Here is a 27,209-nt window from a genome sequence, read left to right on the forward strand (position 1 = left end):
AAAGATTCAACTAAGAGAATAGCAGGCGTCTTGTGAATGCCACTTAAAATGATCAAACCACTTGATCGATTGAATGGAGGAATTACTCAAATTTAAAGCAAGACATATTTTTCAAACAATTTTTTAAATTAAAAATTTTTACACCACTTTCATGAGAAATATAAAAAAGCCAAAAAAAATTATTCATCATTTTTTTCTCATAAAAAGTTTCTAAAAATATTTTCTAAATCAATGTGCAGAGGGGGGCATCTTTTAATTTTTCAATTGATATTTTATCAACAAATACATACACATTAGTAATCAATGCCTACAATAAATGCTGCTGAAGTTATTAGACAAATATACAAAAGTTATTACACAATTTCCAACTTCCAAGCTAAAGATAACTAGCTTGTAACAATTATTAACAAGAGTTCACAAATAACGTTTAGGAGATGGTAATTCTGATTAAAAGAGACGGACACATCATAGCATAGGCCAAATACAGGAAGCCAGGCATGGCCTTATTGGTCCTTTAGATTTCTAGACAACACGGACCGACGCACGGCACCTTTAAGCAAGATTACCGTCAAGTAGTAGGCCATTCTTCACCAGCTCAGATCTCAGCTCCACCATTTGATTTTCTGGAAAAATTATTGTCACTATCCTTCCACGGTCATTTTTGTTCTTGCAAGAATCTTTTGGCTCTGGAAGCACAAAAACTACTCCTTCATCTCCAACGCCTTGGATAGATTGGTACACAAAATCTGGTTTATGTCCATTCAACTCTAACCCATAAAAATTAGCCTCTTCCGAATCCACAAAAGTCAATTTGGCTCCATAAACTATAAAATCAGATACCCCATGATCCCTCTCCACTAATTCTTCAATCTGGCTTCTTTCATCCACAGCTTGATTAATTAGCAATGTTGCCAATTTTTTTGGACCCGTCTCCTTTGTTATAGAAAAACCTGCCTCAACTGTACTTATAATTTGAGTGTTACTTAAATTCCCACTGGTGGGTTTCCTCGGATCACTTTTGCATATTGTCACTATTTTAGGTGGAGCCCGTTCTCTAACTTTGACAACACATTTCCATATGATGGCACAAAGAGATTCAAAGATTGGGATTTGGTCAAATTGGTTCTCACCTGAAATTTCTGCCCGTATAGTAGCTAACTGGCTGGCACTTATAGGGAACCAAAATGTATCCATTTTGTAGCTATTGGAAGTTATCCAATGGTCTCCAACTGGGTCCACCTGTTTCACAGAAAGTGGGTCCTTATCCTTCGAAAGTGGTAGGTTTTTGGATCTCTCACTCTCACTCTCACTCTCGGTCTGTGTGTCTGATTTGGGAAAGTTGGGTGTCTTGTTGGGCCAAATACCAGACACGATTTCGCCCCATCTGTTCATGAACTCTGAAGCTGAGAATGCATCTCCAAGGATATGGGCCCAGCTTAGGCCCAGTGACATCCCTCCACATTTGAAACGGGTTACCTGCACAAATTAAAGGGAAACGTATTCTCTTTTTGTTTTGATAGCAGGGAAACGTATTCATGATATGCAGAGTAGACATACTTTCTATAAATATTTGGAGGAAGCTCACAGCATAACACCTAAATGCCAAATGGTAAATAATAAAAATTTCATTTAAATATGGGTAAAGTAGCCATATGGCTATTTAATTTGGTGTTTTGGGGACATCATATTTTTTCCAACCTAAGCAATACCCTATTTTGCACTTTTACCCCTCTTGGAACTACTAGAATACATGATTGGCCCCCTAAACTAGAACTCATGTAATACTTTACCCTCTCTATTCACCTTTTCAGTTAATTCTAATGGAATGTAGAATTAAAAAACCAATTTACCATCTACTATCTGTTTTGGAGGAAGGAGTAAATTGGTTTGTTAATGTTAACCTCAAAAAAAAAAAAAAAAAAAAAAAATGGTAGAGGGTTAATTGTTACAATTACAAAGTTATAACTTTGGGGTCAATTATACATTTCAATAGTTCAAGAGACAATGTGTAAAATGGGGTATAATGTGAGGAGAAAAGGTGTAATCTTCCTAAATTTTTTGGACTAGATTTTAATTTAGAATGGTCAGTTTTCAATTATGCAGAAAATCTTTAGGTCCAAACCTTCAAATGTTATACTTATACATACTACTAAAACAATAATTAAAATTCATGAGGACCATGACTCCAATAGTTGGTCTTGTAGTATTTCGTCTCTGTGTGACTATTCATAAAAGTTGCCATGTATATTACATGTGCCTTGGTAAAATTGATATTAAATATGGTATATTTGTGTTAGAAGAATTGAATAAATAGGTTGTTTTGGAGAGAGAGAGAGAGAAGAATCAATCAAAAAATGAAACAACATAAAATAATTGAGTAATTGAAACTTCTCGCTATTATTTCTTTTATGTAAATTTTCTATCTTGTGGCGGATCCACTTGATGACTGAGGGGCCTGAGCCCCCCCCAAATTTTTGATTTTTTTTTTTTTTTTTGGGAAATATCCTAAGTAATTTGGAAATTTTTAAATAACTTTATCATTTTGAGGCTTCTTTATTATTATTTTTTTATAGTGTCATAATTTTTCATTTATTCCAATTTGAGGTTTACACTTTTTCTCATTAATATTATGTATTTAAAACTAAAATACGACCAGGAGTGTTATAAGGTTAGCTTCAAAAAATGAACAAATATTACACGTTTATTTTGTAGTAGAAAAAAAACTTGTGTTTTTATTTTATATATATTATTTTTATTTTGGGAATTTAATTTATAAGTAAATAAAATAATTTGAAAATTAACAGGAAAGTGGTTCTATTTTTTAGGCAATATTTTAGTGGGAATTAGAGTTGCATTTTTATTAGATTATCCTTTAGTTTTGTCTCTACTTAAACATAGGGATGTAGGAGCATTTTTGAACTAAAAAATGAGGAATCCAAACAAGGGAAACCCCTTAAATAATAATTTATGAACTAAAAAATGAGGAATCTAAACATGTGAAGTCCCTTAAATAATAGTATAGATTATAGATAACTACTCATTCTTATCCTAATTCATACAATTATCACAATAATGACCAGGAAAATTTTTAAGAAAAAAATAATTAAAACTCTTTGTAGTCTACTTTTTTCAAAAGTTCAAAATTTAAAAACAACACAATTTCATGGAGAACTACACCTTTAAAATAGTTACTACCACAATTTTTTGGATCATTTTTGTCAATAGAAAATCCTACACTCAGCAGTCTTATATCTCTCTCCCTTTATTTTGCTTTATTTTAAATCCCATTTGATTTCACACTCAAATATAAGTTCTCCAAATCTAGGTGAGTTTTTTTCTTTTCTTTTTTCTCTGTTTAGTTTTAAGTGTATTTAAGATTTTTAATTGATTAGGAAAGCAAGGATTTGGTTGATAATGGGTTCTGATTATTTTTCTTTATTTGTTTATACATTTTTTTTAATATTACAAGTATCATCTTTGGGAACAAAGGTAGCATAGATTTTGTGATAGGAGGCAAGCACAATGTACTTTTTTAAAAAATAGTTTGGAATTTCTGGTTTAATTGGATTTTATGTTGAATCTTAGATTTGTTAATTTAAAAACTGTTTCTTTTGGCTTAGTTAGGACTTTCAGGGTGCTCTTTTTTTCTATTTTTCACCTAGCTAATTTTTTATTTATTTATTTATTTTATATATTTAATAAAATTTCAATTTTTGAATTTTAAGATTTTTTTTTTTTTCCTTTCATGTCAAATAGAATTTTGTCAAATTGATTTAACATCTTTTTTCTACTATTATTCGAATGTATGTAGGGGAAGCAACTGTGATGATAGGTGAGTTTTTCATTCTCTCTCTTTACAGATTAAAAATTTAATTGATTAGGAAAAAGAAATTTGGTTGATAACACGTTCTGATTAAAAAAAAAAAAAAAAAAAAAAAAAACTTCTTGATACCATAATTTTCAGCTTTGGGGCAAAGGTAGCATGGATGAAGTTCATGGTGAAAGGCTGGCACAACTTAAATTTTCAAGACCTTATAGATGGATTGAAGGCATGCGCAATCTCAAAAGTATTATATCACTGTTTCTTTTATATAGAATGTTTAGAGTAAAAACCTTTGAAAAAATTAGATACCTTTTATGTTAGTTAGCAACTGTGAGTTCTGACATTATTACCTTGCTGTTGCTGTTGATGTTGTATTAGTTATTGTATTAAGTTATGAGAGTATTCAGATTTTCAATTAAAAATAAAATGTGCGAGAGTTTTGTATTAGTTATGAGAGTTTTGTCCTTCTTTATTTCCTTGAATGATTAACCTGCTTTAAATTATGAAAATTATGAAAATTTCCTTGAATGATATCACTTCACTTAAATATTCCTCAAAAATAATTCTCTTTTAAGTATAAACCAAAGAAAATAGCATAAATTAATGAGGATAAACAAATAGATGAAAAAGGCGGATGAAAGCTCTACTTTTGCATGTAATCAAATTATTTGCACTTTGTTTCTAAAAAAAAAAAACAAATATTTGTCCTTCTTTAGATTTTAAGCTACAACTTGGAAGGGTAGGTTATAGACTAGAATTATCTTATTAATATACATGAAAAGTTTTGTACTATATAAAAAAAAAAAAAAAAAAGAGTCTCTAAACACGCGCAACACTGTGCGAAGATGCTAGTAAAAATATACTTATATAGACTGATATTGGATTTTTTAAGATTGTAATAAGTTCAAAAGATATCAAATTGTTATTTTCAATTTACTAATAACATATAATTTATCAAATTATTATTTGCAATTTTCTAATAGTATAAATGTCAATTTCATAGTAAAAATTATTTATTTAATTATTTATAAGTTCATAAATGAAAACCATTCTATTTAATAATAGAGAATAATATAATTTTTGTTATGATTTTTTGTGTGGGCTAACTCTATGACAAATTTTCATGTATTGTGGTTTTATTTGTATTGTAATTCTGGGTAACAAAAGCTACAATTGAAGTTGGAAATGGAGTGTTGATCATAATGTTTCAATTGAGAAAAGTCCAAACTCAGTCAAATGAAAGGCAAGAAGTGACAAGAACTCGACGAGCGAGATTCAAACAAAATCTCTCGTTCGACTTTCATTAGACATTCGATCAATTAGGACTAGGGATTTTTTTTTTTTTTCAAAGTCAGTTTCGTACCAAACTATAGCCCAAACCTTATTTGTATTAAAACCTTCATTAACCCTAATATCTAGAGAAGGGAAACAACCATTGGAATCAAACGAAAAACTTTGTTTATCCAATTGTGCCTTCCAACCCTCTCCTTATAGACAAAACCATTGAAAGAAGATTCAAACCACCAAAAACACAAAAATCATCATTCGTGTTGTTGGGAGTGTGATAATAAAACCACAGACTGTTACAAATACTCAAGTGGCCTTGAAAGTAACCGAGAGATAGCTTTGTCGGTTGACGTCTCGACTTGCAGTAGCAAATCATTGTGAAGACAAAGCTTGAGGAAGCATTTGTAGCAAGAAACTGGGAGTTTAGTTACAAGTCAAGTTACATGTCGTGAAGGCCTTGACAGTCTTGATTGTATCGCAACCTATTCATAGTAAATTTAACTAGTTTCGGTTAAGCCTCGGGGTACTTTTCCTGTTGTTAAAATTTTGTGAACAATTCATCGTCTCTTGTGTGGGTATTCTTGTTGTAATTTACTTCACTGTTTATTCCTATTACTAAATACAGTTAATTAAATACTTGGGCTTGATTTGCAAATTGGTAGCAAGTCGTAAGAGGGATCAAAACGTAACTAACAGTTTTGACTATAATTTAATTATTGATTATTTATATAGAGTTGTAAAGGGCCTAAAAATTGTAGTCATAGTACTATATAAGATAAAGGAATAAGTTAATCAATTTACTTGTGAAAAATCTTGAGCTTGTTCTATAAGAAAATGAATCAATCTTGTACATATAATCTAGTTTGTTGATCAATTCAAGTTTGACTTATGTTAGAAATAAAATTAAATGAATATCATTCTTGATAGGGCAAGATTTAGGTACAATATTTAGGTACTATTTTTTAGATTCACTTTTTTAAGATACTGCACTTAAGTTTTGTCATTCTTGATATAGGAGAGATATAAGAGATGAGAGAAAGGTATCAAGGAACAAAAAATATCTTATACAACAAAAAATATATGCAATATCATTCTCTCATGCATATATGATCCATGTGTATATTTTATGGATAAATTCCGTATTTTGAGAGAGAGAGAGAGAGAGAGAGAGAGGAGAGAGAGAGAGAGAGAGAGAGAGAGAGAGAGAGAGAGAGAGAGAGAGAGAGAGAGAGAGAGAGAGAGAGAGAGAGAGAGAGAGAGAGAGAGAGAGAGAGAGCTTTCGAAGGTCAAATCTGTTTGGAAAATGAAAAATAAGTTGTTGTAAGATTGATCATGAATAGCTTTTATTTTGATTAATAATTTTTGGCAAAAATTTCTTTTCACACATATTAATTTACATACATTTACACACGCACAATTATATATATAAGAAAAAAAAGAAATCTAGAATCGTGACTTGAATTTTCCATGTTCAAGTCACAATTTTATTTGCTTTTTTTTTTCTTGTGTATAAAGGTATGTGCATTAATGTGTGTGCAATAAATTATTCTCGGGAAAAATTTTATACTAGCACTAGTTAAGTCCAAGTAAATTTTTTATTGATTTATAATGGAATATTTATCATGATATTTAAGTTAACATTTTTTTTTTTGGTTAAGTAGGATGGATTAGATTTAAGTTATACTTGCTAACTCTCTTTAGTATCACACTAAAGTATTTTTGATAAATCTATTGTTGAATTATATTATTTACTCATATCTTTTATACCTACAAAATATCAAAATGTAAGAGATAGTATATGTAATTTCAATCTATGATATCCACTCTAGAATGATTACTTTTACCATTAACCTAAAACATGAATTAAATTTTAGTGTAGGCGAAGTTTGAATATCAAGTTTCTTATTCTACAACAAAAAATTATAGTAATTGAGCTAACTTTAGGCATTCTAAAAAAAGAAAAAGAAAATTATGAAGGGAAAAAAACAGACATGGGTGTATTTATTTATGGATGACGATGGTATTCGATTAATATAATGTTTGGCATGAGAGTTACTAACTTAAAACTTTTTTAGGTATGTATATATACATAAGATAGATACCTGTATGAGAACTAGGGGAGAGAATGATAGTTCAGGCCCAATGACTTGTTGGGAAACGAGAAGGTTTTGAAGAGACGAATCCTTCATCTCTAGAAATTCATCAATGGTTTTGTCACACTGAGCTTCGATGAATCTAGTGCCAGAGTCATTGCACTTGATGTATGGACGCCCAGACTCCAATCTCCGGAGGCGGCCATTGGTGTAGTAGTACTCATTCAGCCAGTCGAACATGGTTTCCTTCATGCGCAAAATGGTTAAACCTTGAGCTGCATTGCTATTAAAGAAGTAAACCACTTTAAGATAGTGGAGCTTCATGGCCAAGTCCATGTTACTCAGGTCATGAACCGTGTCTGACCCGGTAGATCGACCCGGCCCAATTGAGGAAAGCTTAATGCCATAGACCAAGTTTTCTTCATTGGGAAGGACCATAGTTTTGAGTCAGAGTGAGATAGAGAGGTGTAAGAAGGTGTCTTTAGTTCATTCTAGCTAGTGTGGCATATTAATAGTACAGGAAGAGGTCTGTTTTATGACGGTGGGTGTTTTAATGGGCCTTCAATGCGTGTGGGCATTTTAGTTGGGAGTACAATAAATTTTAGTTAGGAGTACAGTAATAGTCTGCATTAAAGCCCCGGCCCACCGCCTCAAGCTTCTGGTCCATTTTGACCGCTAGGGAATTTTCAGCCGTAAACATCCAAATCCCGCTGAGAATATTGTTCCTTGAAAAATGCTAAAACTACTACTCCCTCCGTCCCACTTTATTTGTCCTGTTTAAAAAGTCAAACTTTTTAAGGGAATATCATTTATTGTCTTGTCTACCTTTTAAAAATATATAAGTTTCCAAAACTACTCCTAAATAAATTTATCAAAAAATTGAATTAGTAAATTAATAGGGGTATAATAGGAACATTAGTAAATTAATGACTTTTATTTTTAGAAACAGGACAATATTTTGGGACATCTCAAAATGGAATAAAGGACAAACAAAGTGGGACGGAGGGAGTACTATTTTTACAAAATAAATCTAACAAATTGATGTGACAATAAAATACTTGGTGAACTTCAATTATTTCTTAAATAAATGAATATTTGAACTACTTCTTTGTGATTCCTAATACATGAGCTTGTAAGCTCAATGTAATAAACTTTGTAGTACTCTAGCACTACTCTTGTTCATTTGCCAAACCTAACAAGTCATAACCTGGTACATCATCCGACAAGGTCCTAACTTGTTAGGTTTGGCACGGTTTTTTTTTTTTTTAATTCATGATTAGCCTGTACTCACCACCGCATTCACCTGCAGCACCTTCACCCCTTTTGCAAACCAATTGGAACTTAAATATGGTTGCTTTTCCCCTTGTATTTTTCATTTATGTTTTATTTTTTGGGAAGGGTTAATAAATGCCATAGTGGTATTTGGTTTATGAATTATTTTTGAAAACTTTTTATGTGAATAAAACAACTAACTTTTTTGATAGCTTATACTTGCAAGTTAGATTTGAGCTTATATGGGAGAGTGAATAAGTTATCTAACAGTACATCTCGATGAGAAAGCTCATGAGTGACAAAATGCAAGCTTTGACATCATAATGTCTAGAGAAGAAGAAAGTGATTGCAAGAATGTAAAGTTGACACAAGATGTACGTGGGAAACCCTAGGAAAAGGATGAAAAACCATGGTTTGAGCAAGAAAGAATCATTCTTGCTTTGTTCAGCTTTGTCTTGTATGGAAAAAGAGGTAACCCTTGTACAATAAGGATGTTCTTCCTTAAAAGAGAGACCTTGTTTTCTACCCCACTTTTTTATCAACTTTCTACTCTCTTCTCAAAAGATCTACTTGGGTTCTTACCCTAAAAGTACAGCTGCATGGTCTTCTTATAATTTGAGGAATATGGCTAAGTGCAAAGAATTTCATATCGATATAGGGAAACACCCCGATGCCCTAGTATTTACATTATTGATTAAAATCAGTTTTTATTATTATTCTTGTTAACAATCACCAAGCAAAAGTATTTTTCTTCTTCACTCAAATTGTTATTTAATTATATTGTCTTTGAATTTACCCTACTCCTTGTGGTTCGACCTCGGTACTCCGAGAAATATATTGCTACGATCTCCTGCACTTGGGAGTGAGCAAGTACTTTCCTAGTTATATTAGGACTTTGTTTTATTTTTAATATTTTTCCTTAATTAGTCAGATTTGGATATTATTATTCAAAATATTTTTAGGAGATTTTGTAAGCTTGGGAAAGGGGGAATTAACGTGTAAAAAGGGTAGGAGAAATCAGAATTGGATAGACACGCCTCTCTCTCCCTTCTTCTGATTTTCTCCTTTGAGTTTTCATCATGGCCCTGCGTGGCTAAAACTTTTATACTTGGTCGAAGAAAATTGAAGCCTCGAAATCAATAAAACTGTGAGATCTAATTTGTTTTTATTGTTCAATTTATGCTTTGAATATCGGATGTTCTTCTGTGCCTATTTTCATGATTGTCTCATTTAATTCCTAGGAGGCCTACTAGTTTATTATTCGTTGCAATCTACTGCTAGGTTAGATATCAAATCCGTAATTGTTTGATCTCTCTAACTTTTGAAGTAACCAAGATTTAATGATTTGCTATGTCAGAAATTATTAGATCTTAGGAAGAACGCTTTACTAAATTAAATACAACCGCTTGTGCTTGTGTTGTTTAGTTTCATCGATCTCTCTAATTCTTAAGGCTGCTACTAGATTAAACTTTTAGCGCTTGTCTTGGGTTGTTTAGTACTTAGGGTTTATTAGATCGCTTGTTTTCTAATTAATTAAGACTAAGGAGAGATAGGAAAATAGTTCCAACGGTAAATATTCAAAGTGTGAATTGATATATACTTTCATCGATGATCAGTTGTAAAATTCCGATGGTGGATGTTGACTTAGACCAAGGTTTGTTCTTTTGATTGATTTCGATACTTTAATTTGAATTGTTCCTCAGTTGTTTTTTTTTTCTTAAAATTGTTTTCATTGTACTCAACCCCCCCTCCTTGTTCACGTAGCATAAAACTAGGCTAGATACTCTCTGTGGGAACGATCCTTACTCGCATTACTACATATATTTTTACGAGTATAAATTTTATTTTTGGTTGCCTGTGACAGCACACCAATTATTCATGATTTGCCTTTACTCACCACCACATTCACTTGCAGCACCTTCACCCCTTTTGCAAATCAATTGGAACTTAAATATGGTTGCTTTTCCCCTTGTATTTTTCATTTATTTTTTATTTTTTGGGAAGGGTTAATAAATGCCCTAATGGTATTTGGTTTATGAATTATTTTTGAAAACTTTTTATGTGAATAAAACAACTAACTTTTTTGACAGCTTACACGTGTAAGTTAGATTTGAGCTTATATGGAAGAGTGAATAAGTTATCTAATAGTACATCTCGATGAGAAAGCTTATGAGTGACAAAATACAAGCTTTGACATCATAATTTCTAGAGAAGAAGAAAGTGATTGCAAGAATGTAAAGTTGGCACAAGATGTATGTGGAAAACCCTAGGAAAGGGATGAAAAACCACTGTTTGAGCAAGAAAGAATCATTCTTGCTTTGTTAAGCTTTGTTTTGTATGGAAAAAGAGGTAACCCTTGTACAATAAGGATGTCTTCCTTAAAAGAGAGACCTTGTTTTCTACCTCACTTTCTTATCAACTTTCTACTCTCTTCTCAAAAGATCTACTTGGATTCTTACCCTAAAAGTCTAGTTGCATGGTCCTCTTATAATTTGAGGAATATGGTTGAGTATAAAGACAGGTGTCAAGTCATCATTTTTTTTTTATTTTGGACCTTATTATAGCTGGGGTACTATTTGGTGACTGGAGGAGAGAGAGAGTACGCCAACATCAACACTGTGGCATGCAGGTTAGTGACTTTGCCACTGCCTAGGGAACAAATTTTGGCCAATGAGAGGGACATTAGAAGTATTGTAGGTGATACATGTGTCCCTGAAGTGGTCCAACATGCACTCAGCCAATAAGGGGTGTTTCTATAGTTATTGACCTTAGAAGGTCACTATCTCTCTTTTGCGAGTGCTTGAGTACCATGTTAGATGCATATCTTACTTCCTTCCTAAGGCAGACACGCCCTTGGCACAAACTAAGGATAGAACCTTGCAGCCAATGCTTCCCTTTCCTTTGCTCACAACTACTCCACGTGTAAGGTCCAGATCCAACCACATTGGCACTCTCCCATGCCTTGGCTGGTGTATTGTACATTAGCCTCCTGATTGTCAATGGCGTTTAATGGCTAAGGCCTTTGACAGTTACATCGTTTCGGGCATTAACACTTAAGCAATTATACCTTGTGATGTTTGAACATGGACACATGGCCTACAGGGGTTTTTCTGGCCGTTTTGGTGTCTCTTTGTTTCTTGCGTTTTGGCAAACAGACATTACTTCTCATAAATGTCGTGTCTCTTCACTTAACTACAATTAGTGATTTAAATAGGAAAGACCTCTTCTTCATTCTTCATTCCTTCTGTATCTTCATATTTTTCTCAAAGAAAACCTTAATCCAAACAAAATGTCAAACCTCTCTTCTGCTGGTTCTAACTCCCCAAAACACACCTCAAGTTCCTCTGAGGATACTCTGGGCTCCCTAAACAACAACATTCCTTCACCACCACCAAGTCTTGCACATCCTCCTCTCCTTTTCCCAATACTCCCTTTGCCTCCCCAAGTCTTCATTCTAGAGGAGGTTCATCCTTTTGACTAGAGCGAGGATGAAGGTGAAGACTCTGAAGAACTTCGGCTATAGGCTAAAGAATAAGCTGAAGAGGTAGAATATAATGCCTTCATGGAATCTCTCTTTAGGTGTAGGAGAAGATGCAGGCCTTCTTAGTCAGGCTCTTAGTCTAGTGCCTCAGACCCCTCTGACTTGGAGAAGTCAGATTTCTCTAATAGCTCTGATTTAGGGGATGATGAAGGAGGAGGAGGAAGACGATGACAAAGAGGATGAGGAGGAGATGGAGTATCTGGCTTCAGATTATCCTCAAGAGGACTCTGGGGATGACTCAGATGCTTATGCGCTTCGGTCTCCTTGATTTGCTCGCCATTAATCCTGCAACTTTCTTTTTATTTATTTATTTATTTTTATATATGTAAGCCATATTATTGGCCTAAGTTGTAGGATTTTTTATTTTTTTAAACATTTGTTATTTTGTTTTGTTTGTATTTGTGTTTTCGTATAGGGAATGGGTGATAGGCCATAAGGGCCAAATCATGTAAATCCCCCTTTCCAAATTTGTAATATTTTTAAACACAAATCAAATATATAAAAAAGGTAGTTTGTTTCTATTATATGCTATTGTTGGAAAAACATGGTTTGTATCTCATACAAAACATACGCAGTAGAAAATTAACAGATCTACTTCATTCGCAATTGATGACATGTACTATGTAAATTTCAGAATATAAGAACAAGAAAGTATACCTTGGTGCAGTGAAATTCAAAGCCAAAGATTAGAAGTACTTGGAAACACTTTTAATCTTCACTCCAATTCCACTTGTGCTTAAAAAGTGTCGTCTCTCAATCAGTTTATATGTATGTGTTCAAGGAAGAATAAGAGAGTGTCCTACACACATACAAACCATTTCATTCTCATACAAAATTCTGTATGTTTCTCTCCTTATAATTGATTATCTAATTGGACTAGCCTTTTGGGCCATTTCAATTGGGTTTTAGTATGTGGCTTGGAGTAGGACCAAAAGGGAACAAATAAGACTCTAGCTCCAATGGGTTTTGGGCTTTTCTGTCAACTCTTGACAAGTCCAAAGTTACCATTAATTATATTTAATACTACTATATAAATACAATTGCACTTTAGGCTTATTAATAAATTATATCTCAAGACTTTATTATACATGCAACCTCTTCATTAAATATTCATAGTAATACAAAGTCATGAATGTAGACTGCCACTTTGAAGATTACTACATCTTAATCTTTGAGTATCCGATTTAATCCTTTGAGTTATTCATCATATATTTATGAAATCCAATTTCATAAATATAAACTTTAGTAAATCCTTACTAAAGTAGTTAGGCCTAATATTATGAATAACCAAACCCATTAAACTTATCTCAAGGGAATATTTTATATCTCCGTTAAGGAATTATGAATTCCATCTTGAGAATATATGTTCCATCAACACTAAATATGGCTGCCCAACACACTAAGGTTTTGATCGTGATTTTAGATCTCACTCTTGATATATTAAAGCAACATACACTTCATGATCAGGTCCATTATTCTCTTAGGATTAAGAGTTCATGTAAATAGAAGTCGTGAAATTTATTATTCATTTGACAGTCGTTAGAAGAATAATAAATTTCATAGCAGTCTAGTTCAATATATCTTATCTTTTAAAACATATCAACATATGAACTAGAAGTCTTCACTTCCATGATCAAGACAAATCATCTTAGTTGATATGTTATAGTCTTCGCAGATGAAATGACCAATTTTATCATCGACTACGAACTAAAATTCTGAGTTTACAAAGAACTTGTGATTTATATCTTCTGTGACTAAGTCACATAAATCACATACTATGCATTTCATGGGCTATATGATAATGTCCAAATATTCATGTTACCATTATTTTAGATAATAATAAAAAAAATTTATTAATCACAATATTAAGTCATACATAATCCTAACAGCTACAACTATATGTATACATTTATGTTATGCCTTATGATTTTTTTTTTATTATATAAAATATCCCTGCACAAAGGCATAAAATGTAAACATGTCAGTTAACAAAATGAAACAAAGTGAAACTGAACTTGTTGGTAAGGAGTCACGCATTTCCACTTTGTCTGTGAAGGCGGTTTCCTTGATTTTCCCACCATCAACTACTCTCTTGTTAGAGATTCAGTTTTTTCCCTTTGCTGACATGTGTCAATTTTGAAAAGACATCTCATTTTTTGAATGATCTCTTTTTAGAGGGAAAAGAATAACTTCCCAAAGTATAAAAGGAAATAGAAATATTTTCTTCCCTTATTTCTCTTATTCTTTCCTTATCTTCTTCTTCTTCTTCAACCCAAAACCTAGAATCCTTCCCAAACACAAAACCATGAGTGTTAAACGTGGTCTGAGTCCAACTCTGCAAAATTTTCAGAACCTTCACCCTTAAAAATTACTAGGTCGCTGCTAGGGGGAGATGAAAATCCTTTCACAAAGGAACAATGGATTATTCCTCCCTTCTTTAAAGATTATCTGTTTGACAAAAGTCTTGATAGGGACTTGATTCCTTGTTTTGAAGATCCTCCCTACACATCATGTGGAGAGCCTAATGATCTCTTGACAATGGATTTGGATTTGAAACATATTCCACTACTTACACCTTTTTCACAGGGTGTTAGGAAATCTCTCCCTCTTTAGAGGATGTCTATGAGATATTGAGACTCCCCCTGTTTGGAGTTGGTGAAGCGGTCAACATTTCTTTGTCTCTTGATGAAGCTAAGGTCGTGAAATTCCTTGAAGATGCAGTGAAGAAGACCTTGAAGAAGCCAGTTCTGAAGGCGGCAAGAAAAGGGAAAGCCTTTAGTAAGGAAGTAACAAAAGACACCGGTGTTGGCAAGGACAAAGGCTTTAGAGCCAACTTTTGCGGGTGGATCAGGTACTTTTGGAGGGAGTATACTGATGGCATGGATGAGGAAGCCAATGCAGATTCTTTAAAGGAGGGCACTGACTTTGTTGTAGAAGAAGGTAACTCAAGCCCTTATGAACTTGAAGCTTTTATTGCTTTCCTATTATCTCGCCATTTGTTTGAGGGGTATTCTCATGAGAAGATTTTAAGTAGGCATTTCCCTTTGGCTGTTAAATTGGCCAAAGGACATTCCTTTCCCTTTGCTCCCTACTTTTTAGGAACTTTGTATTCTCATCTAGATCATTTTACTCTTGATCATTTTGCTTTTTAGGGTAGATTTCAAGTAGAAACCTTTATACTTGTTGCATTTTTACAAATATGGTTGTGGGAACACTTTAGGAATTATGCCTTTACCCCTGGAGTTTTAAGCTCTTATAGAACCAGTTTGCCATCACCCCAAGGGTTGCCATGTTCTTGGCTTTGGAATAAGGTGGTGGTGTTTTCAGACAGTTTCTTTAGCAACGTGTTGGATGACCTTACTAATTGGACAACCAGACCCTACTCTGCCTTGGAGGGTGGGCTTCCTCTACTGTTCACTTCTCTATAGAGTGTCCTTGTTTCTCGTTATAGGGATACTCCCTGGTCTGAAGAAGAGCTTTCTTTTGTTGCCTGTGCCTTTCCTTTTCACCTCCAGGCACGTTTTCAAGAGGAATATGAAACCCAAGCTTATAATTCCCATAGGTTTGACAGCCAATTTGGTTTTGACCAAGGTGTGCTAGGGCATTCCTCTACTTTAGCCTTGCTTACTGTAGTGTCTTCCTTAGGCTTTAAAAGGGAAAATCTCATCAAGATACTGGTATCAAGTCTCGAAATCCCTTTTACTTCCCCTACCAGAGCTGGACTACCTTCACCCAGGTTCAAGTCATGGTGGTTTGATATTAGGGAACATGTTAGGAATTTTGAAGAGAGTGGTTCCCAATGGGTGGATGTCCCACCTATTTTTCAAGGCGATTTGACTTTGAAGCTCCCTACCAAACCCAAACTTTTAGGCACCAAGAGGAAGAAGAGTGCAAAAGTTTCTTTTGTAAAGAAACCTAAGGTACACATTTTCTTTTCCCTGATGACTTTGCTCTTGTAATGTCTTCTCTTAATCAATGGTGTAAGTAACTTTTTCTTCCTTTCTCCCTTTTGACCTTTGACAGGTTACAAAATCTATTCCTCGAGCTCAAACTAAAACAAAAGTCATTCCTTCAACCTAAGAGGCTTCTATACGAGAAATGATTTCTAATGAGGAACAGAATCCAATGCTGAAAGGGGGGATTCAAATCAGGTGTATGCTGAAAATCCTCAAGAGAAAAAAGACCTTACAGAAGCTACTTTCAAAGACCAAGAGAGTGAAAGCACCAAGATAGACTCTGATCCACTATTCTCATTGCTTTCTCCTGATTTGAGAGCAACATGTTCTCAGTTGCTTTCAAAATATCATGAGATGTGAAGGATACTAGCAAGTGGACATTGTCTCTTAGGGGCTTTCTTTTGGGGAAAATTAGGTCTAAAGTGTCCCAACTGCCGTCAAAAGGCAAAGAGGATTGTTTGGCTCTTCCCTTTGATGACTTCTTTTCCACACTAAGTGAGGCCGACATTGACTTCCTTAAGTGTTAATGTCGGCTGGCTAAAGAGCCATGTCATTGCACTGAAGGACTTAAAGAAGGCAGGACCCTCTATTCATGCTTCCTAGTCTTCATTCCGCAAGTTGAGAGCCAAAGAATGCTCTTGTATCAACAAAGTGAGGGAGACAGAGTCATCTTTAGAGGTATAGGGCACTTCAATCACTTAGCTCCAGGAATCTATTAATAGACTTAAGTGGAATTGACATCCAAGCAAAATGTTAGTTCTACCCTTCAAGCTCAGTTAGAAGGCGTCATAGTAGAATGCAGTTCTTTGAGGAAAGAACTTGAAAAGTTGGAAGGCAAGCTAGGAGCTCTGAGCCACCCAGACTTCTCTTTTGAAAACATTAGTTCACTTACAAACATTATTTAATTTTCAAGTTGTAATATTTTATGGTCTTGAAAGGCCACATGATTGTATTATAAACTTTACTATGCTTTATTTAGTTAGGACATTAAACTTTGCATGCATATCATGAACAGTAGAATATGAAGTAACTGAATAGAAAGAATTTGTTCATAATGATATAAGTATTGTGGAACATAACATTAGTTTGACATCATGGAAACAAAACGATATTTTTACAAGATTAAGCATAGTATTTCTTAAGGTGAGCTCTGCTAATGGGCTATACGCCTTTATACCTACCTGATCTTTTAGCCAATAATGTCCAATTCGATGTGCTTCTTCCACTATGTAAGGTCCTTCCCACTTGGGGAAAACTTGTGTTTGATAGCTCCAGCCACTCCTCATACATGAGGAGCAGTTTTCCAAAGAAGTTCCCCCACTGGAAACCTTCTTTCTTTAACTTGGCCTTCATGCCTAGCCTTCATGTTGGCCTGGTAAAGGCGGTTATGAGAGGTAGCATTATCACGCTTTTCTTCAATAATTTCCAAAGCAGCTTCTCTGCTAGCTTCATTGCTGGCCTTACCAAATCTATTGGGATAACAGCCTTCGTGCCATAGACTAGAGAAAAGGGTGAAGCTCTTGCAGCCTGTGATTTGGCTGTCCTATGAGCCCACAGAGCTATAGGAAGCTCCTCTCTCTATCCCTTTCCATTCTCCTTAGTCATTTTTTCCAATATTTTTAGCAATCTTTTGTTGGAGGCCTCAGCTTGCCCATTTCTTTTGAGATAATAAGGTGTTGATGTCATGTGAGAAATGGAGTACCATTCTATTAAATAGCGTACATCCTTATTCAGGAATGGCGTACCATTGTCAGAAATAATTTTGCTTGGTACTCCAAAACGACATATTATATTCTCCCTCAAGAAATTAGCCACTGAGCTACTTGTTACCTTCTTCATGGCCACAGCTTCCACCTACTTAGTAAATAGCTCAGTGGCTACCAATATCTATGCACATCCCTCAGAAGGGGAATTTATAGGACCTATGAAATCTAGCCCCTAGTTGTGGAAAGGAAATGGAGCCATAGTTGGATGGAGACTCTGATGGCTGGTGTGTATCTCATTCCCTTGCCTTTGGCATTATTGAAATTTCTTGGCGAAGTCTTGGGCATCTCTTTGCATTGTAGGCTAGTAGTATCCCTAGTGTAAAGCCATTTGCCATAGCCTTCTCCCACCTGGGTGTCCTGCTGGCTCTCCTTCATGCAAATCTGAGAGAATGCCATTGCCTTCTTTAGTGGGAATACATACCATCCACTTTCCTTGGAAGCTTCTTTTGAATAATTTTCCCTCCACTACTTTTAATCTTGTCACATATCTCTTCAATTTTTCTCTCTTCAACTGATCAGCAGGTAGTGCACCTTGTAAAAGGCATCTCAAGTATGGATCCTGTCAATCTTCTTCTAGTATCTCACCATTAAGCACTTTTGCTTGATCTGGGAGAACAATGGAACAAGTCTTGCAACTCCTTTGCTTTTCCTTGGCATCATTGGCCATTTCTGGCCAAAAGACCCCCAGCCTTTGTAATCTTCTGTATAGGCCGACATCAAGGTTTACCTCACAAATATCATAGTGTAACTTGTGCAACTGTGTTAGCCTTTCCTGTCTTGAGACACACTTCATTAGCAAACCTTTTGCTCCTTTAAAAAACAAATGCCCATAAATTTTAAGGAAGTCCTTCATATTTGATGGTAATTCTAACCCAACATACTTTCCTTGAATCATTGCCTTCAACAAGGGTTCTCGCAAATCTTAGTAGAGGCATAGTTCATCCTGGACCAGACTAGGTTGTTTCTCCACTCGAAGTGTCATCTTTTATTTCTTTAGCACGGACTTAGTGGCTAAGGTAGCTAGCGAATCAGCCAACTTGTTTTCATTCCTGTTAACCACTTTGCATTCTATGGAGATAAAGTATTTTATAAGCTCCTAGACTGTAGCTCTGTAAGCAGTTAGGGTAGGATTCTTTACTCCATAGGTTCCCCCAACCTGCTTAGTGACTAACTCGAAATCTCTAAAAACCTTCAGCTTCTTTATGCCAAGTCTTTTGGTAGCCTTCAATCCTACTAACAAGGCTTCATACTCTGCTTCATTATTAGAGCAAGGGAAACCTAGCTTGTAAGTAAATGTATGTTCCTCCCCTAGTGACTTCAATACCACTCCTATTCCTCCCCCTTGTGACGTGAACGAGACATCAAAATGCATTGACCATTCTTGTTCCTCTATCACCAAGGCCTTTTGTTGGGGAAGCGAGAAATCACTTGTCCTAGGAAAGTTAGCCACTGACTGGCCTCTGATGGCAGTTAGTCTTATGCACTTGATATCAAGGCACGATGTCAGGATGGCCCATTGCACCATTCTCCCCGACAATTGAGGGCGGGTTAAGAGATACTTCACAGGATTGCTCTTAGTCACCAACTGTACACAATGCCGTAAGAAGTAATGATTGAAATTTGACATAGCAAAAGCTAAAGACAAACATACCTTCTCAGCAGTTGAGTATCTTAGCTCTGGTCCCTTTATAAACTTGCTAATATAGTACATTGGCTTTTCCACCCATTCTTGATCCTAAGCTAACAATGCTCTTAAAGATTGCTTTGTGTTAGCTATGTACAACAAAAGAGGCCTGCCAGGTAAATGGGCCACCATTGTATAAGGATCCGCCAATATTGTCTGAACCTTCCTGAATGCCTTTTGGCATTGATCACACCATATGAAGGCCACTCCTTTCTTAGTCTGCTCCACCAAAGGCTTCAGAATTTCAGCTAAACCTGGAATAAATCTTTTTAAACAAGAAACTTTTCCCACAAAGCTTCTCAGTTTTTCAAAGTTGTAAGGGGGTTGAGTGCAGCTATTGCCTTAGCCTTTGTAGGGTCCAGATCAATCTCCCTATGATGGACAAGAAAACCCAAGAACTTCCTTAAGGATACCCCAAAAGTACATTTAGAAGGGTTCATCCTCAAATTATGCTTTCTGCATCTTTCAAAGACTTGCCTCAGGTGCAACAAGTGCTCAAATGGGTTCTTTGCCATCACCACAAGATCATCAACATAATCTTCTACTTGTTTATGTAGCATATCACCAAAGATCAAAGTCATAATTCTCTGGTACGTAGCACCTGTATTCTTTAACCCAAAAGGCATCACTTTCTAGAAGTAATTCCTAAAAGGTGTTTTGAAGGCGGTTTTTTGGGCATTTGCTAGCTCCATAAAGATCTGATTATACCCACCGCAGCCATCCATGAAGGAAAAGCATTCATGACCAGTAGCTACATCCACCAAGATATCAACATTGGGGAGTGGAAACTCATTTTTAGGACAAGTCTTATTGAGATCTCGGAAATCCACACTGATTCTTATCTGATCGCCTTTCTTCTTTGCAGGAACTATGTTAGCCAACTAACTTGGAAATTCAATTTCTTCTATAAATCCCGCCTTCAAAAGCTTATGCACCTCATCATTTATCTTTTCTTCCACATCTAAATGATATTTCCTTGGTGGTTGCTTCACATGCTTAGCATTAGAATCCACCTTTAACTTATGTGTTACCAAATTTGGACTCAAACCTGGCATTTCTTGATAACTCCTAGCAAAAACATCCTTGTATTCCTTCAACAAGGCTATTAGTTTTCTTCTTTATTTTTTAGGCAATCCCCTACTAATTTTGACCAACTTTTCTCCTTCTTCTCCATTGTTCAGATCAATCTCAACAAGTTCCTCTTGCACATTCTTGACAACATCATTTATGTATTCAAGAGCTTCTTTCACAAGTTCCTCAGCTATATGAACCTCCTTTGGCTATTGAGTCAGATTGGGGGGATTAGGCTTTCCATCCTCTTTATCCCATTCTTCTAACCATCAAAATTCATATACCACCTTGCCTTTAGGTCTGGTGATTCTCCTTATCTTGGAGGGCCTTTCTGGCTCCACAACCTCACCATTATCTTCTTCCTCTCTTTGCAAAGCAATGGGATTAAAATGGAGAATCCTGTTTTCCCCTTCAGGCTCGTACTCCTGATATGGGGCTGCTTCAGCAAAATGAAGCTCTGCTTTGTCAAAAGGCATCCTAGTGGCCCCAATGACCACCTGCCTATTCCTTCAGACAGCCTTCACACATTGATGATATGTAGGAGCCACAACTTTATACGCCTTCAACCATGGATGGCCTAGAATGATGTGATAAGAAGTATTCCCCTCCATTACATGTATGAGAGTAGGTGCTCGAATTGGCCTAACCTTAAGATCTAGAAACACATGACCTAGGGTACACTATTGTAAAGATCCTATCATTGCTACCTAAAGTGTCTCTGGTATAATCCTCTCTCTCGAGATGCCCAAAGCATTGAATGTTGGGAGAGGAAGAATATTGGTAGATGTGTTAATGTCTACCAAGGTTCTTTTGATTTGAGATGCTCCCAGAAAGGCAGTAAGATACAGAGGTCTGTCGCCATTAACAACTTGGTTGGCCAAATCTCTATTTGAAAAGGTGATTGAGTCCTTTGCTTTCTGATATGCCACCTGCATTAGACTTCTTTCAGAAGCTGTCACTTCTTGATTCCTTTCCATCACCCTAGTTAGAGCTTGGACTGCTTCTCTCCTAGCCAATGGCCTAAGACCTATTCCTTCAAGAAATCTTATCATCTTGCTGAATTCTTGTTACCATTTCTTCATCTTGTAAAGGCAGAGGTGCTGAGCTACTGCTAGCCATATTGTCGACTTCTTCTTCCATAGGATCCTCACGGCCCATGAAGAAAGTCATTGCCACCTTTGGCCTATGCATCCTTGGGTCTGCCCTCTTCCCAACTTTAATAATCAAGTCGCCTTTGGCTACCCTATCACGAAAAATGTTCCTCAAGGCATAACAATCCATGGTATGGTGATCACACCTCCTGTGTTACTTGCTGTAAAGTGGACCTCGTTTTTCTTCATTTATGGGTTCACGTTTGCATTCAAGCAACACCACTACACCATCCTTTACCCAAGCTTCTAGGATGCTGTATAATTCTTCAATAGAAATGGTAAAAGAAGGAGGAATACTACCTCTCTCCCTCTTCTTACCCTTGGTTGCCTTCTTGGGCTCTTCCACCACAGCAACTTCTACCTTCTTGCCTTCTCTCCTCCAAGGCTGACTGGGTGTATTTGTAGTTTGTGAAGTCGAGCCCTTTGAAGGCTTCCTTACAAACATACTTGTCCTCCTTAAAGCTTCTACAAGCCTTGTAAAGCTGGAGATCTGTAAATTCTCAAGATAGGGACGATATTCATATAACATACCAGAGATACAAACATCCATTAGCCTTTCCTCCTCCATAGGGTCATAACATAGCAAAGAGAGGTCTCTGAACTTGCGAATATACTCCAATAGCCCTTTAGACACCTTGCCCTTTAGACACCCTTTGCTTTTCCTGTTGCAGATCTGACAATGTAAAATTCTCTTCCAAAATAAAGAACTTCTTCATGAATTGCTTTGCCTTGTTCCAGCTCAGAACTGACCCTGGTGCAAGGCTAGTGTACCAAGTAAAAGCACGACCTTCTAATGACTTGGAAAACTCCCTAATCCTTAACTCATGATCATAGGAATGGGCTGTCAGTACATCTACATACCACCTAATGTGTTCCCTGCCATGCCATCACACTTAGGAAAGATAGGAGGAGTATAGTTGGCAGGATAAGGCTTACTAACTACTTCCTCAGAATAAAGAGGCCTGGTATCAATATAAATAGTACTCTCTACTTTCTTAGCTTCAAACAAGATAGCAGTAATATCTTCCTTAGCCAAATAAGGATATCCCCAAGGACCTTGACCACCTTGTGGGGCTTGAGGTATGAACGTTTCTTGACGTAAAGCCTAGAATTCTACCCACATAACAGCCTAAGAGCGCTGAAGGTCCTCAATGGCTGTCACAATAATCCTATTCTCGGGTTGACTAGCCTCACCAGAAGACTTTATGCCCTTGGTGTGCATGGATATATGCTTTACGCTTGGCCCTGCTTGCTAGTTTTCACCCGAACCAACTGGTACTCCCGTACCCTTCTTCCTTGGAGGCATGAAGAAGATGAAAGTAAACGAAAATATGCAAACCAACAGAAAACTCACTCAAAAAGGGAATAACCAGAGATAGTCCCCAGTGGAGTCACCAAAAATTTACGTGCAAGTTAGATTTGAGCTTATATGGGAGAGTGAATAAGTTATCTAATAGTTAACCAAAAAAAGAAAGAATAAGTTATCTAACAGTACATCTCGATGAGAAAGTTCATGAGTGACAAAATGCAAGCTTTGACATCATAATGTCTAGAGAAGAAGAAAGTGATTGCCAAAATGTAAAGTTGACACAAGATGTACGTGGAAAACCCTAGGAAAGGGATGAAAACCACGGTTTGAGCAAGAAAGAATCATTATTGCTCTGTTTAGCTTTGTATTGTATGGAAAAAGAGATAACCCTTGTACAATAAGGATGAGAGAGACCTTGTTTTCTACCTCACTTTCTTATCAACTTTCTACTCTCTTCTCAAAATATCTACTTGGGTTCTTACCCTAAAAGTCCAGCTGCATGTTCCTCTTATAATCTGAGGAATATAGCTGAGTGCAAAAACAGGTGTCAAGTCATCATTTTCCTATTTTGGACCTTACTACAGCTGGGGTACTATTTGGTAATTAGAGGAGAGAGAGAGTACACCAACATCAGCATTGTGGCATGCAGGTAGGTGACTTTGCCACTGCCTGGGGAACAACTTTTGGCCAATGAAAGGGACATTAGAAGTACTGTAGGTGATACACGTGTTCCTGCAGTGGTCCAACATGCACTCAACCAATAAGGGGTGTTTCTATAGTTGCTGACCTTAGAAGGTCACTATCTCCCTTTTGTGAGTGCTTGAGTATCATGTCAGATGCATATCTTACTTCCTTCCCAAGGCAGTCACGCCCTTGGCATGAGCTAAGGATAGAACCTTGTAGCCAATGCTTCCCCTTCCTTTGCTCACAGCCACTCCAGGTGTAAGGTCCAAATCCAGCCACATCGGCACTCTCCCATGCCTTAGCTGGTGTACTGTACACAGTTTTTTATATTTCTCATGAAAATGGTATTAAAACTTTCTTAAAATTGTTCATTAATAAACATCCTATGGTCGTCCGTTAACAAAACCCCTATTTTTTAAGATTCATTCTATTTAGGTGGAGATGGAGACATAATGGTTGGAGGTGAGCAATCTAGTGTCCGAGCCCACTGGTGAGGAATGTATAGCAACTAGAGAGTTCTAGCCAACATTGATGAACCCACCTAGCCCATGGTCATTTATGGGTGGTCAATACATTAATGGGTTGCGTTGAAGAATCTATTTGATAAATAACCACTTATATACACATGAAATTTTTAAAATTTTGAATGTGAGGTAGAGTGGAGATATAATTCCAAGTGAATAATGCCTAGTTCTACACACTTTCACACAAAATTTGTCACAACTGTCTTATGTGGCACTCGCGTATTGTGATTGACTATTTTTCACTATTACATCGACCCATCCTGTTTTTCTCTACCACTCACAATCTGCCACGTAGGACATGTATGGCAGAGTGTGTGTGCAAATGCGTGGAATGATTAGGAAATAATGAATTTAATCATTTTAACCATTATTCTAATACTTATCTTTCTAGCAAATCTTCCCAAGGATTAATTAGGACCAATTCAGTCATGTTTTCCTTTGTTTGGAATTTTATCACTTTTACTCCATTTTTTAAATTATTTTCCCTCTCTTTCCGGTTAACGTGTGTACATGGATCTTAGAGTGTTACTAATATTTACATGTGTAGTCTCTCTATTTTATGTAATATTAGAGTCAAAATCTACAGTTAGATTTCTTCATCTAGCTGGGCTCAGGATGGACGAATCCTGCAAAAGAGAATAGCAAAGAGGTTATGGCTTGAACTGTTAACAATCCAGTATAGCTTAATGACTAGTGGGGCAGTGTTTGTTACAAGTTAGTTACTAAGTCTGTTAATTAGTTGGTTAGTTAAGTGGATAGGTGGTTAGGGAATTGTTAGAGTACCAATTAACTATAATTACCAGTAAAGTACTCCAGCAACCAATAAAAAGGGAATGGATAGCTTGTACATATTATGACAGAAATACAATTGTTCTTAGCTTACTCTCTTCCCTCTTATTCCTTTCTTAATCTCCCTCTCTATGAGGATAGCTCCCTCGAAGTAGCTAATTACCCAACTATCAATTCAATCCATAACTAGAAAACTCTTAACATTTGGTATTAGAGCAGTTCTATCTTGCATCCATGACTGAGACCAGATCCACCACTCTGTTAAACGACACCATTGCCACTCTCAAGAAAAATTAAATTACCATGCCCATGACCTCCAAGAAATCCACCAAGAGATTCATTAGATTAAAGATCAACGCAATCGCCATTTCGAAGAAGTTAAACAACTTAATGCCATATTGCAGAATGACTAGCTCAGAATCAAAGAAACAACTACCGAGGACACCATAATTCAATGAACACGCTACAGCCAATGCTTTGGCTTTAACCTTTCCTATATCCATCAAACTAGAATTTCCTAGATTTACGTTCTGTTAGTTTCGGTAATGATTTTTTTTTCTAGAAAATGAGTCATTTTCCAAAAATAATTTTCTATAAAACTATCGTATTTTCCTATGTTCGATAGCAACTTTAAATGAGTTGAAAAACAATTTCTTAACTTCTAGTAAGGGTAATTTTGGAAAAAAAATGTTATTCTTGTTTAGATAAGATAAAACCATCGGGCTCAGAGAACCAGTCAGCTTTACTGTGCAGAAGACGACGACTCTGCCCCCAAGCCGACAGCCTTCAATTGGACGACCAAACTACCTAGACATGATAGGAAACTGACGGAAGGAAGCTGACGGAGGTGAAAGAGCTCTTGACAAATCTAGCGTGGCTTTTTGCTTGAGCTGCACGAATAAGTATATAAGGAAACACCTTATGCCCCATGGTTAATCCTAATCAAAAGAGTCCCTATAAGGAAAGGATCCCGCAAAATATGCGCATTAACAAGGATCTTCCCTACAAGGAAAGACCCTTTCTGCCAACAAACGAATGTCAACTCTACACTACTATAAAAGCCCCAAAGCCCTTACAAACCAAGGTACGCATAATTTCCCCCAACTCTGGCACTCTAGAGTTATGAAAGTTCTCTAACTTAACCTTTAGAGGGTCTTTGGCCGGTACTACACCAGTACTCTCCTAAGGTCTTCTCTTTTTGTGTTGTGTAGGCGTTGTCTTGAGCATGTGAAGACTGTGTGACTTACTAACGATTTTTGGCATCATCAGTTGGTGCCATCTGTGGGAAACATGACTTGTAAGCCATACTATCACTTTCCAGACAAAGAGTTGCATAGTGCTTACTTGCTCGATGGCGATCACTAACAATGTTCAAGGAGACGAACCACGTGCCATCACCCTTGAGAGACAAGTTCAAACTCTCACCGCTGCCGTAGAACACCTCACTAACTAAAACCATGATTTAGAGGAGTAGCTGCGCCAAAAGAATGCGGGGCTTAACACTTAGGAGGAGGACCAAGAAGGCACTAGCGCTGAAAGAAGGTACCAAGAAGGGCCGGAAGGTAGCAACGCCCCAAGCAGACCAGAGCGACAAGACATGAGTCGTCTATCTGCCGTAGATACGGCTCCACCTCACATGGTCATGAAGATGCAAATGATGAAGGAAAAAATGGACTTTATGATGAACGCCCTCAGAGGACGGGTGCCTAGCGACCTCAATGACTTGGTCCATCGAACTGATTCACCATTCACTACATCCGTCACTTTGTTCCCCCTTCCACCAAAGTTCCATATGCAGCAGGTGGAGACCTACGACGGATCTAAGGATCCCCTAGATCACCTAGAGTCTTTCAAGACCCTGATGCACCTGCAGGGAATGGTAGACGAGATCATGTGCAGGGCCTTCCCCACTATGCTGAAGGGCCCAACAAGGATTTGGTTCAGTAGATTGATGCCTAACTCCATTAGTATCTTTAAGGAGTTAAGCACCCAGTTTGCCTCACACTTTATCGGGGGATACAGGTATAAGAAGTCCATTGCATGCCTGATGAACATTAAGTGACGGGAGGATGAGATGCTGAGGTCTCACATAACTCGCTTTAACAAAGAGGCTCTCTCAATTGATGAAACAGACGACAAGATACTCATGGCTGCATTCATGAATGGGTTACGGAAGGGTAAGTTTCTATTTTCTTTATATAAGAACGACCTAAAAACATTGTTGGATGTGCTTTATAGGGCTACTAAGTGCATGAACAC

At 36.5% G+C, this 27,209-nt stretch overlaps 1 protein-coding gene across 1 annotated transcript; it reads right to left on the reverse strand.

Moving 5' to 3' along the window:
- Positions 1-308: 308 nt before the first annotated feature.
- LOC126688400 (protein ECERIFERUM 26-like) lies at positions 309-7,698 on the reverse strand. The gene is made up of 2 exons (XM_050383075.1): positions 7,213-7,698; positions 309-1,476 (listed from the first exon to the last, which is right to left on the reverse strand). The coding sequence occupies exons 1-2, from the start codon at positions 7,639-7,641 to the stop codon at positions 553-555; spliced, it is 1,353 nt and encodes a 450-aa protein (XP_050239032.1). The 5' UTR covers positions 7,642-7,698; the 3' UTR covers positions 309-552.
- Positions 7,699-27,209: the final 19,511 nt, after the last annotated feature.

Source organism: Quercus robur, chromosome 6 (assembly GCF_932294415.1).
Source record: "Quercus robur chromosome 6, dhQueRobu3.1, whole genome shotgun sequence".
Lineage (NCBI taxonomy): Eukaryota > Viridiplantae > Streptophyta > Magnoliopsida > Fagales > Fagaceae > Quercus > Quercus robur.

What these genes read in the sequence shown, in the direction of transcription:
- LOC126688400 (XM_050383075.1), bottom strand. Translation starts at nt 7,641, where the DNA reads ATGGTCCTTCCCAATGAAGAAAACTTGGTCTATGGCATTAAGCTTTCC. An exon ending in CTCCCCTAGTTCTCATACAG is followed by an intron (nt 1,477 to 7,212) that starts GTATCTATCTTA and finishes TAATTTGTGCAG; the next exon opens with GTAACCCGTTTCAAATGTGG.